The sequence below is a fragment of the Hyla sarda genome, chromosome 8, assembly GCF_029499605.1.
Source record: "Hyla sarda isolate aHylSar1 chromosome 8, aHylSar1.hap1, whole genome shotgun sequence".
In the NCBI taxonomy this organism is placed as follows: domain Eukaryota; kingdom Metazoa; phylum Chordata; class Amphibia; order Anura; family Hylidae; genus Hyla; species Hyla sarda.
This window is the reverse complement of record NC_079196.1, coordinates 64,160,979-64,173,655: the sequence shown is the minus strand read 5'-3', so window position 1 is coordinate 64,173,655 and position 12,677 is coordinate 64,160,979. Positions and strand designations below refer to the sequence as shown.

At 38.9% G+C, this 12,677-nt stretch overlaps 1 protein-coding gene across 6 annotated transcripts in view; it reads left to right on the top strand.

Moving 5' to 3' along the window:
- ZNF385B (zinc finger protein 385B) overlaps positions 1-12,435 on the top strand; it is a 628,650-nt gene extending 616,215 nt beyond the window's left edge. For all 6 annotated transcript variants that reach the window (XM_056536591.1, XM_056536595.1, XM_056536592.1 and 3 more), the window contains one exon: positions 11,425-12,435. In XM_056536591.1, the coding sequence (XP_056392566.1) occupies positions 11,425-11,637 (213 nt within the window). In that variant the 3' untranslated portion in view covers positions 11,638-12,435. The remainder of the gene's footprint in view (positions 1-11,424) is intronic.
- Positions 12,436-12,677: the final 242 nt, after the last annotated feature.

Below are 12,677 nucleotides of genomic sequence, written 5' to 3'. Positions count from 1 at the left end.
ATGGGTCATCTTGAGCAGACATTGCCCACATAGTAGAGAAAAGTGTACCTGTTGTTTGCAAAAATTTTTTATATAATGTAGATAATAACATGTTATGTATATTTACAATATATATATATATATTTATATATATATATATATGTGTCCACAGAGTGTATGGTCACAGCAAAAAAGCACGGAGGTCCGGTAATAGAAGAAAGGCTTCCAAATTTATTCACACCATAAAGTGTACAGGTTCTACGTTTCGGCAAGACTGCCTTTGTCAAGCATTCACAACAAACAAAATTCCATTCTTAAATACAATAAGGTACAAAGTGATTGGTTAAAAAACATGTGCATTATATCTTTCTTGATTAAAGGTACAGCCTTTTTCTTTTATAGGAGGTTTATAGTGACATCAGCAAAACATCAACTTACATTAATAATAAAGTGCATAATCTTACTTACAATAACGTGTGTACAATATATAGAGAGTGGGAGGGGACTCCACATAGAATCAGGAATCTACTCACACCATCCGATCCACTGTATTTGTCCTAGATCGCGCTCATTGAACATACATAGTTTTGTTTGTAAATATTTTCAATGTGGCTGCGCATAGCCGCATCACCGGAATTTTTCCCCTTCGTGACATCTGTTCTGCACTTTCTCAATTCAGACTCATCAGCCTCTGTGCGCATGTGCCGAATCCCGGTGCTCGCGAAGACTAAAGGCAGTGGGCTCAAGGCATATGACTATAAATGCTAAACACTGACTTAAAATTGTGTTTCAGGGAATAATACAGAGCTGGTACATAAATACTATAAGGGCCTACATCAAGGAAAATAGTATATCCATACTGTACAGGCAAAATATGTAGAGAAATGAACATTTAAAAAGGATGCTATCATGAATGTTCCCTCCTCTTCTCTTGACAGTGACTGTGAAGCGATGTGTCGAAATCTATAAAGAGAAACATGTATAATATTACCATCAGTTTACAGAAATAAAAACAACACCGATCATATGAAAAATGTATGTCTAGGAACAGGATACCCAAAAAATGAAAATGAAATTAAAAAATAAAAATTAATGAAAAGAGAAAAAAGTTAAAAGAAAGAAAAAAGGAGAAGAAAAAAGAAAAAACATGAAATAAAAGGAAAGGGACAAATGGAAAATAATAAAATAAAAAAATAATAAAAAAAATAAATAAAAAATAAAGAATAAAAATGAAGAAAACAAATTATAAAAAATAAATAAAACATTTTTAAAAATGGAAGAAAATTACATGTAAGGTTTTAAACTAAAATAAACATTAAGTCCAGTAGGTTGTAAAGTATTCAATGTGTATATCCATTTCAATTCTTTTTGTTTTGAGCAATTTTTCTACATAATGGCAGGAAGTGGTCAATAATCTTGAATCTCAATTTGCTGATATTATGGCCTGCATCATGGAAATGTCGGGAATGGGTATATCAATTCTCTGAGGACTTGTGTCCATTTAAGCGAATTCTACATTCATTAATGGTTTCACCGATATAGTATAGGCCACAAGGGCAGTGAAGCATGTAAATTACGTAGGAAGACCTACAGGTATATCTGTGTTTGATTTTAAAGACACGTACCGTCTGAGGGTGATAGAACGTGTCTCCCTTCACCAACTTCTGGTCCCTCCTTTTGATTTCAATATATGCCTCCACTCCACTGTTATCTCTGGGAGGTTGGTAATCGCGTCATTAAAATAACTTTTCATCCTCAATCTGCAAAAAAAATGCTTCAAAATCAATCTACAAATTAAACCAATCTGTCTCTGTGGTAGGCCAGTATGAAAGTCTCTTCTCCAATCACCTCTGATGTGGTGAGTTGTAGGAAGAAGGGTGCTAATACATGGTTGGGCCCAAGGAAAGGGAATTTTCATGGAATGTAGTCATTGTAATAGCATGGTGAAGGGAGAAACGTTCTATCACCCTCAGACGGAACGTGTCTTTAAAATCAAACACAGATATACCTGTAGGTCTTCCTACGTAATTTACATGCTACACTGCCCTTGTGGCCTGTACTATATCGGTGAAACCATTAATGAATGTAGAATTCGCTTAAATGGACACAAGACCTCAATACGTACCGAGAGAATTGATATACCCATTCCCAAACATTTTTATGATGCAGGCCATAATATCAGCTAATTGAGATTCAGGATTATTGACCATGTCCCGCCATTATGCAGAAAAATTGCTCAAAACAAAAAGAATTGAAATGGAAATACACATTGAATACTTAACAACCTACTGGACTTAATGTTGATTTTAGTTTAAAACCTTACATGTAATTTTTTCAATTTTTTTTTTCATTTTTTCTTTTTTGTTTTTTATTCATTTTTATTCTTTATTTTTTGTTTTCTATTTTTTATTATTGTTTATTCTATTATTTTCCATTTGCCCCTTTCCTTTTACAGTATTTCATTTTTTTTATTTTTTCTTCTCCTTTTTCTTTCAACTTTTTACTCTTTTCATTTAATTTTTTATTAAAATTTTCATTTTTTGGGTATCCTGTTCCTAGACATACATTTTTGATATGTGCAAGGTCGGTTTTGTTTTTATTTCTGTAAACTGATGGTAATATATTTGTTTTATTTCTGTAAACTGATGGTAATATATATGTTTCTCTTTATAGATGCATCCACGATAGCATCCTTTTTTTTTATTTCTTTTTTTTATGTTTCTATTTTTTGCCTATATAGTATGAATAAACTTTTTCCCTTGATGTATGCCATTTTTTCTGTTCTTATATGCCCTTTATAGTATTTATGTACCAACTCTGTATAATTCCCTGAAGCACAATTTTAGGTCAGTGGAGCAGCATATAGTCTTATGCACTGCACCGGGTTGCCGGCACAGGTGCATTAGACTGGAGCCCACTGCCTTTACTCTTCGCGAGCGCCGGGATTCTCCTATCAGAGAAAAGGGCTGTACCTTTAATCACTTTGTACCTTATTGTATTTAAGAATGGCATTTTGTATGTTTTGGATGCTTGACAAAGGCAGTCTTGCCGAATCGTTGCACCTGTACACTTTATGGTGTGAATAAATTTGGTAGCCTTTCTTCTATTACCGGACCTCCGTGCTTCTTTGCTGTGACCATGCACTCTTTGGAAGTTTAGTCCAGCAATTGCATGCTGGTAGGTCACCTGCATGATCTGGAGGTGGTCTATTCTGACTCCCCTGCCTTGGACTATATATATATATATATATATATATATATATATATATATATATATATATATGGAATATGCAAAGCAGCTCATTACATCACCTTTTCAGGTAATGTTCCCTGGTATCAGCTTAGCTCCTGTTAAGGAATATAAAAAGCTGATCTGGATTATATATATATATATATATATATATATATATATATATATACATTTTTTTTATTTTTTTTTAAGAAAATCCTTTTCAAATTGAAGGTGTCCCCCCCAGCTACTGGGCCCCATTTCGGCCGCTGTGCTGCTACCTTGGTAGTTACATCTGTCAGCCTTTCCACAAGATATTTATTGTCCATATTGTTCACATGTACTAGCTATCTCTCTGTTATGAATACTAATATATATATACCAATATTTTTTCAGTTTGTGGCTAAGCGAAGCTCGAAGCTGCCCATCTTTCATTACATTTATATCTGTAACAACAACAGATACTGAAATCTCCTTTACTAACAAGCATGGACTTGTGGTAGTGGCTTTACAGAGTGTAAGATGTAAGACTGGCTGAATCACCGTATGTGTCATGCCATATCGTTCCCTGCAAAAAAACTAGAAGCTGTCGTCACTCCAAGCTCACACATTCCTGACAGATTCTCGAATCACCATATAATGCAGTATAACATCAGTCATAACAATTAAATCAAGAAGAAGCAAAAGTCATGTACTAAAGCAAAGCATTGGCATGAACAGATCCTCCAAGTATTCCAATCTTGGTGGCATTCAGCTAGATTCATCAGCTGATCATAAATCCAGAAAAATGAGTGCAACTTACCCATCATGGCCTAAACTCTGCTCATATGAAGACACATATCTGGTCCTGGCCTAAACAAGATGTCAGTATGGGCAGCTAAGGAAAGTCTTTATCCACCTATCAATGGTGGCTATGTCCAACTTGTGTCATTCTAAGACATGGCATGTCCAAGCAGTATGAAACCCACAAAAATCCTGAACTCTTTGCAAGGGCATTAGTACCATAGGGGCAACACATGCAGCTGCCTTGGATCGACTAGTTGGTCGTGCACTGATTATATGAGGGGGTAAGATGCTGCACACAGATGTAATCTCAGATTTTTAGCTTTCCTATGATCCTTCTCCCCTGTCCAGTAGCAAGTACAGAGCTAGCAGTCACATATGGCCCCTATCCACCACATAAAAAGACACAATTTTTATAAAGGGCACATGGAAGGTGTTGGGCCCCCTTACTGATTTTACCTTGCAGGCCAAATGCTTCAAGCTACACCTCTGCCTCTGACCTAGATGATACATGATGTTTGTCACCATATGGCGACTCCCCCCCCCCCCCCCCCCCCCCCAGGCCAACATTGCAGTTAATATACAATTTGACCAAGAAAGTTAATGGAGGATCAAGCATGTTAATCAGCTAAAAGGATTTCCAGCTGGGGACTATTATTTAATATGTTTGGCCGGCTTTCTAAAATGCTTCACATGAGGATTATCATCCCACCACATTCTAGGAATGACTTCTAGTGGGAAGTGTACTACATGGCAAGGTCCATGGTTGCACTTAGTACAAATGTTTTTAGTAGCCTAATAAAAGTTATTAGTAAAACAAATGGGGGCCTCGACATTTCCTATGTAGTTTACATATTGTTTAGACCGGTGATCTGCAACCTGTGACTCAAGGAGCATGCTGGAAGTAGTAATTTGGACAGTCATAGGATGCAGACTAGTAGTTTATATATATATATATATATATATATATATATATATATATATATATATAGATAGATAGATAGATAGATAGATATATATATATATATATTTATTTATTTTTATTTTTATTTTTTTTAAATTTAATAAATCCTAGTCATTTTAAAAACATATATGTGGGCAGACTAAACCTTACCATATGGTATAATGGGCTCCTACAGAATATGGGCTCATGAAAAAAGGCCATATTATGGATCTGTGTTATAGGATTGGTAATATGGAATCATCAGTGTCAGAGTAATTTGAGTAGGAACTGGTAAGGTAGTTCCCTCCATTGAATGCTTTACTGTCATTTCGAAAAGCACTTGTAATGTCAAAAGTGTTTATTGGTGAGGGTTTCAGTGATGAGACATCCCTAGATACAGCTGCGAGGAATAGAGAGTAAAGTGTGCTGTTGCTTCTCCCAGCTATATCTAAGGATATTGGGGTTCTCAGCACTTAGATCTCGAGTGATCAAAACTTTTGACACATGGATATGTCCACTCAGCCAATCAATGACTGATGCAGAACACCACTGTGGCCACTGATTGGTTATTTTAACCCTATAATTCTAGCTGCTATTTCAGTAAAGATCTATAGACCCATAGTATGCCTCCATACACCTCCAGTCTCTTATAGATACATACATACACTACTCAAAAAAATAAAGGGAACACTAAGATAACATAGATCTGAATGAATGAACTAATGGTATGAAATACTTTCGTCTTTACAGTTGAATGTGCTGACAACAAAATCACACAAAACTTATCAATGGAAATCAAATGTATCAATTCATGGAGGTCTGGATATGGAGTCACACTCAAATTCAAAGTGTAAAACCACACTACAGGCTGATCCAACTTTGATGTAATGTCCTTAAAACAGGTCCAAATGAGGCTCAGTAGTGTGTGTCCTCCACGTGCCCGTATGACCTCCCTACAACACCTGGGCATGCTCCTGATGAGGTGGAGGATGATCTCCTGAGGGATGTCCTCCCAGACCTGGACTAAAGCATCCGCCAACTCCTGGACAGTCTGTGGTGCAACGTGGCATTGGTGGATGGAGCTAGACATGATGTCCCAGATGTGCACAATCGGATTCAGGTCTGGGGAACGGGCAGCCAGTCCATAGCATCAATGCTTTCCTCTTGCAGGAACTGCTGACACACTCCAGCCACATGAGGTCTAGCATTGTCTTGCATTAGGAGGAACCCAGGGCCAACTGCACCAGCATATGGTCTCACAAGGGGTCTGAGGATCTCATCTCGGTGCCTAATGGCAGTCAGGCTACCTCTGGCATGCACATGGAGGGATGTGAGGCTCACAATGAAATGCCACCCCACACCATTACTGACCCACTGCCAAACCGGTCATGCTGGAGAATGTTGCAGGCAGCAGAATGTTCTCCATGGCATCTCCAGACTCTGCCATGTCTGTCACATGGGCTCAGTGTGAGCCTGCTTTAATCTGTGAAGAGCACAGGGCACCAGTGGCAAATTTGCCAATCTTGGTGTTCTCTGGCAAATGCCAAACGTCCTGCATGGTGTTGGGCTGTAAGTACAACCCCCACCTGTGGATGTCAGGCCCTCATACCACCCCCATGGAGTCTGTTTCTGACCGTTTGAGTGGACACACGCACATTTGTGGCCTGCTGGAGGTCATTTTGCAGGGCTCTGGCAGTGCTCCTCCTGTTCCTCCTGGCACAAAGGCAGAGGTAGCGGTTCTGCTGCTGGGTTGTTGCCCTCATACGGCCTCCTCCATGTCTCCTGATGTCCTGGCCTGTCTCCTGGTAGCACCTCCATGCTCTGGACACTATGCTGACAGACACAGCAAACCTTCTTGCCACAGCTCGCATTGATGTGCCATCCTGGATGAGCTGCACTACCTGAGCCACTTGTGTGGGTTGTAGATTCCGTCTCATGCTACCACTAGAGTGAAAGCATCGTCAGCATTCAAAAGTGACCAAAACATCAGCCAGGAAGCATAGGAACTAAGAAGTGGTCTGTGGTCACCACTTGCAGAACCACTCCTTTGTTGGGGGTGTCTTGTTAATTGCCTATAATTTCCACCTGTTGTCTGTTCCATTTGCCCAACAGTCCAGACCTTTAGTCCAGGTCTGGTCAATCAGTGTTGCTTCCTGAGTGGACAGGGTGATTTCACAGAAGTGTGATTGACTTGGAGTTACATTGTGTTGTTTAAGTGTTCCCTTTATTTTTTTGAGCAGTGAATATTAAAGAATTCTCTCATGGTGAAACAGAAAGACGCCATATAGCAACACACAGAGTGTCTTTTGTTCCATATTGGGGAAATGTAGGGCCCATTGTGCAGCAGAAAACAACAGTAAATGGACTTTTGTCTGTATAGCTGCTATAAAACAGGATTACTCTTCCCGTTCATTAAAAGATAAACTGCCTGATATTGCATTAGAAGAACACACATTATCATCCAGCAGATTGAAAGGATTTTCAACATTTCAGAAGGATAAGTACTTCAGGTGTGAAGAAATTGGAGAATGCATTCATTACCTTGGTTATTTCCCACACATCTTCAGGAAGTGCTAATTGCTTCATTTTAAGAACCGTAATTAAATGTTCGAGTTTATCAACATTTTACATGGTACAGTGTTTTATAGGGGTAAGGGTCTAATATTATACAGAAAATGTGTTTTCAGATGTAAATGAGGAAAACCTCTAAAAATGGGAAAGCAGGTATCACTACTACTATTAACTCTGAAATTTGCCAAAATGAATGATGGTTTAAAAGGGTATTCCAATCTCTCCTATAGGCTCCCCCCTCTGAATGTGGTCAAGAAGCCATAAACAGCTAAAGTGTGCAAGTTGCCTAACACCCAATAAAGGGGGTTGTGCAAATAGTGTAGTCCCATGATTTACTCTGTTTACATAACTCCTGGAGTTACATACCCGACATAGATAGAGCAGCTCGCCCTTTGCGCAATGTCATCCACATGTATTGAAAAATTTCCCCACAAAAAACAAGCCTGCTGCAGATTTTCAACTCTACAACATAGCCATTCTATTGTGCAATTGCTGTGGATTTTAACCACTGATTTAACCTTTTATAGTATAGGGATCGAAGATATGGTGAATAAGCAGAGCGTCCCACACCAACATCTGTATGTAACACAAACAGAAGTACACACTATAGCTGTTGCGTACAGATCAGCCTTCCCCTCACTATTGAATAACATCTGAAAAGTTCACTGCACACACCCAAACACCTTTCCCATTTACCTGAATGAGACAGCTTCAGTCTATTGCTGTCTGTGTCCATTAGGCTTGCCTTGCAGTTAAACGTATGTCTAAATGCTGTTAAAACAGCTCAGGCAAGATAGCAGCTACCATAATAATAATGACAAAAAAATGAAATAAAAAAGTAAAATCCTAAAACAGAAACAGTCTAGAAAACAGAACATGTTTAGTAGATGGCTTTAATCATTAAAAAAAATAATCTCAGTTCGCACACTTGACACGACACTCTTGACACAATCCCATGCTTACTTTTTAGTTTTAGAGTTGCTGTAGATGCTGCAAAGGTCACAACATCAAATGGCTTTAAAGGTCAGGCATGAAGTCTAAAGCCCCTTTTATATTACATTCAGGAGATTTGTTCTCTTCTATGACACTTTAAAGAAGTTTAAATGTAAATGTGATGTAAAAGGGACATAAAAATTTTTTGCAAAATTCTCTGTGTTTTTCCAACCACAGTCGGTATCAGGTAATCATTAGTGTTGAGCGGCAGAGGCCATATTCGAATTCGCGAATATATGGACAAATATTCTTCATATATTCGCTAATATTCGCATATTCGTAATATTCTCGTTTTATTTTCGCATATGCGCAAATTCGCGTATACGAAAATTAGCATATACAAAATTAGCATAAGCAAAAATTCGCATACCAGTCTCACACAGTAGTATTAGAGCCTTCTTTACATCACACAAGCTGGAAGCAGAGAGGGGTGATCACTGTGATGTGTACTGGGAAAAAAACAAACGAATATTCGTAATTACGAATATATAGCGCTATATTCGTGAATATTCGCGAATATGCGATATTCGCAAATAAAATTCGTATTGCGAATATTCGCGAGCAACACTAGTAATCATGAGTTCTCACGCTGCTTCTTGTAATGTCAGGATAGGCCCAATATTTTGCATAAAGAAATACTTCCTCTACCAGATATTACTGCAGCAGAAGGGGGTCTGGGAAAGTGTTATGCTCCAGCGGTGATGTCCTAATCTGGAGCAATTGACCCTTCAAGATCTTTGCACTGTGAGGTCTGTGAGGCAAGAAAGATTTTGGAAGCCAACCCTAACATAGGCTAAATGGAGAGAAAAATGTAAATAAATGGACTTTCTATTTAATATATAAATATATCAGGGGACAGTACAGAGATGTCTCATATGATCTATTTATACCCAGGACTGTATCTATAACAAGGGGGCATCCTCTACATCTAGAGGAAAGAAGGTTTCTGCACCAGCACAGACGGGGGTTCTTTACTGTAAGAGCAGTGAGACTGTGGAATTCTCTGCCCGAGGAGGTGGGAATGGTGAACACAATAAAAGATCAAAAGGGGTCTGGATCCATTACAATGGCCTCAACATACAATAGTTTCAACATACAATGGTCTTTTCTGGACCATCGTAAGTTGAAACCAGACTCAACATACTATGCTACAGACAGTCCAGATCTGTGAAACGTGTCAATGGCTGGAAGAACCGACCAATCAGAATGGGCCTTCACTGGTAAAACCCCTGTATTACTGAAGTGTATGCACTGACTGGTGTCTGATAGCGCCCCCTACAGTACAGGAGGTATTACATGTTCTGTACACTTTACCTGTGCCAGGGTTAGCTGCTCCTTTGGACACCAGGTGAGGGCGACTCCATTACTATATTTAGTACATTGCGTGTTCTGTACAGGACCCTGAAGAGGCTCCTGTCCTCTACGTAGACCAGTGTTTCCCAAGCAGGGTGCCCCCAGCTGTTGCAAAATTACAACTCTCAGCATGCCCGGACAGCCTTTGGCTGTCCGGGCATGCTGGGAGTTGTAGTTTTGCAACAGCTGGAGGCTCCCTGCTTGGGAAACACTGACATAGACAGTGATTTAGAGCTCCCAGCAGATCTTTCCTACTTTTATATGTAAGGACTTGCTTTATCTCTATTAGTTATCTACTTATTTTTCTTTAATTCTCACTTTTTCCTATTTTTGGATGACATTTTGGTGCCTTTAGAACCAATTACAAGGTTCTCAACATACAATGGTTTCAACATACAATGGTCATCCCAGAACCAATTAATATTGTAACTTGAGGGACCACTGAAATAACATTACAGGTTATGGATATATAGATAGATTAAAGTTCTCCCTTGATTATACTGTTTTTTGTTATTATGTTTGTGTGTTATGTGTGTAGAAGTATGTGTTTTTTTATGTGTGTTGTGATTATGTATATATGTATTTTCTTACCTTTTGTGAAGATCCGGAAGCTGGCCCCTTTTTCTTCCAGTGGCTTGCTGTGCACTTCGGCCTCCGCCATGTTGTGTTCGGTAAGTGGGATGTCGGGGGGGGGGGGGGGGAGGGGTGTTCTTGCTTCTGTCCTTCCTATCTTCTGACGTCCGAGGCAAATCTTTTCTTCCTGTTTCTTCCGTGGCTCAGCGACAAATCTGCAGCCTCTTCCGGCGCATCCACAGGTAGTTTGGTTGTTTTTTTTACTAATAAAGTTTTTTTTTGTCTAATTGACAAACTGTCTGCGCATGCGCGAGTATGCAAGTGCTATGCTAACAGCGTAGCGTACGTTAGGTCTGCGCTAATAGCTTAGCTTCGCGCAAGCGCAGACAGTTTGTCAATTAGACAAAAAAACGTTATTGGTAAAAAAAAAAAAAAACCTGCGCATGCGCCGGAAGAGGCCGCAGATTCGTCGCTGAGCCACGGAAGAAACAGGAAGAAAAGATTTGCCTCGGTCGTCAGAAGATAGGAAGGACAGAAGCAAGAACACCCCCCCCCCCCCCGACATCCCACTTACCGAACACAACATGGCGGAGGCCGAGGTGCACAGCAAGCCACTGGAAGAAAAAGGGGCCAGCTTCCGGATCTTCACAAAAGGTAAGAAAATACATATATACATAATCACAACACACATAAAAAAAACACATACTTATACACACATAACACACAAACATAATAACAAAAAACAGTGTAAACAAGGGAGAACCCCTTTAATAGGGACAGATTGTTGATCCAGGGATTTCTTCTGACTGCCATATTGGAGTCAGGAAGGAATTTTCCCCCTGGTGTGGGGCAATTGGCATCAGCCTCAAAGGGTTTTTTGCCTACCTCTGGATCAACACAGTAGGGACACAATAGGGATATAGGTTGAACTTGATAATCTCTTGTCTTTTTTCACCCCTATGAACGATGTAACTCTTGCCACATTTCTCTCTTTTTTTCAGGCAAAACTGGCATTCCAGAAAGACATGATCAAGCCTTTAACACCGACCTTTTTGTCTTCACCTCTCGCAGCAGCTGTGACATCAACCCTCTCATTACCGCCACGACCCCACAATTCTCTATTTCAGGGGTCTGGGTTACCCCCTACTTTTTTAAGACCAGCACACGCCTCCATTCGAGCGACTACAGCCTCCATTCTGTTTGCACCTTATTAAGAGGGTAGTGCCGACAGTAGCTTAGAATGGACAAAGGAATAGAACCTACAGACTCCTTGCACTGTCGTTGTTTCTCTTAAAGGGCCGTCTGGAAATCAGAGAGCACACAGGCTCAGCCATTCTTTGCCATTATGAATAAAAAAAAAAAAAAAGCTCAGTAAACAATCACTGAAATACTTGCAGTCTGTGTTGTGAAAAGCTTTTTCTAAGCTCATGTAGGATTGTTTTCGCAACTTTGTCTGTGATCCTTTTTTTATTGTACCATCAGCGAATGCATTTTTTTTGTTGTTGTTTTTTTGTTAGTTTTTTTTTTTTGTTTTTTTTCCTGGCAGACTTGAAAATGGGGGTCTTCCTAGTCCTTTGATGTAAATACATGTTTGGAATCCAAATGTCCATCTTGAAGTGTGGAATCTATAGACTTAATTTTAAAAAAAAGTGCTTTATTGTGGATAACACCAAATCAGTGGCTAACATAAAGTATTATTCTATGTGATCAACTTGTAAAGTTTACAGGGAACGTGTAGTATTGTTCTAGACCCAAATGTTGTTGTGTCTTGTATAGTTCTAGAATCTAAATGCTGTGTTTCAACTGAAAGGCAACTCAGCTTTGATGCAATTTTAGTTTCCATTTTCGTTCCAGTTTTGATAGATGATCCAACCTAGAAAAGCCATATTACATTATATTGTCATCCAGAGAAATCATCACCTTCTTCAGTTGCTTTAGCCCATGAATCTGCTAAGATATTGTAAAAGTAGATCAAATATATATATATATATATATATATATATATATATATATATATATAACATATATATTTAATATATCTATAACCCGAAAGTTAAATGATCACACAGAACCTTTTCCTCCTCTCATATGGAGATAATAAAAGTTCTGTAAGTTTATAAATGGTCTATTTTCTGTTTTAAAGCTATTTTCTTTACTTTTATTGAAGCCGCGCAATATTTTGTGGCTCCTTAATGCAATAATGTACAGAGTATAAGGTATTTATAGTTAAATATCTGTCCTTTTTTTTTTATTA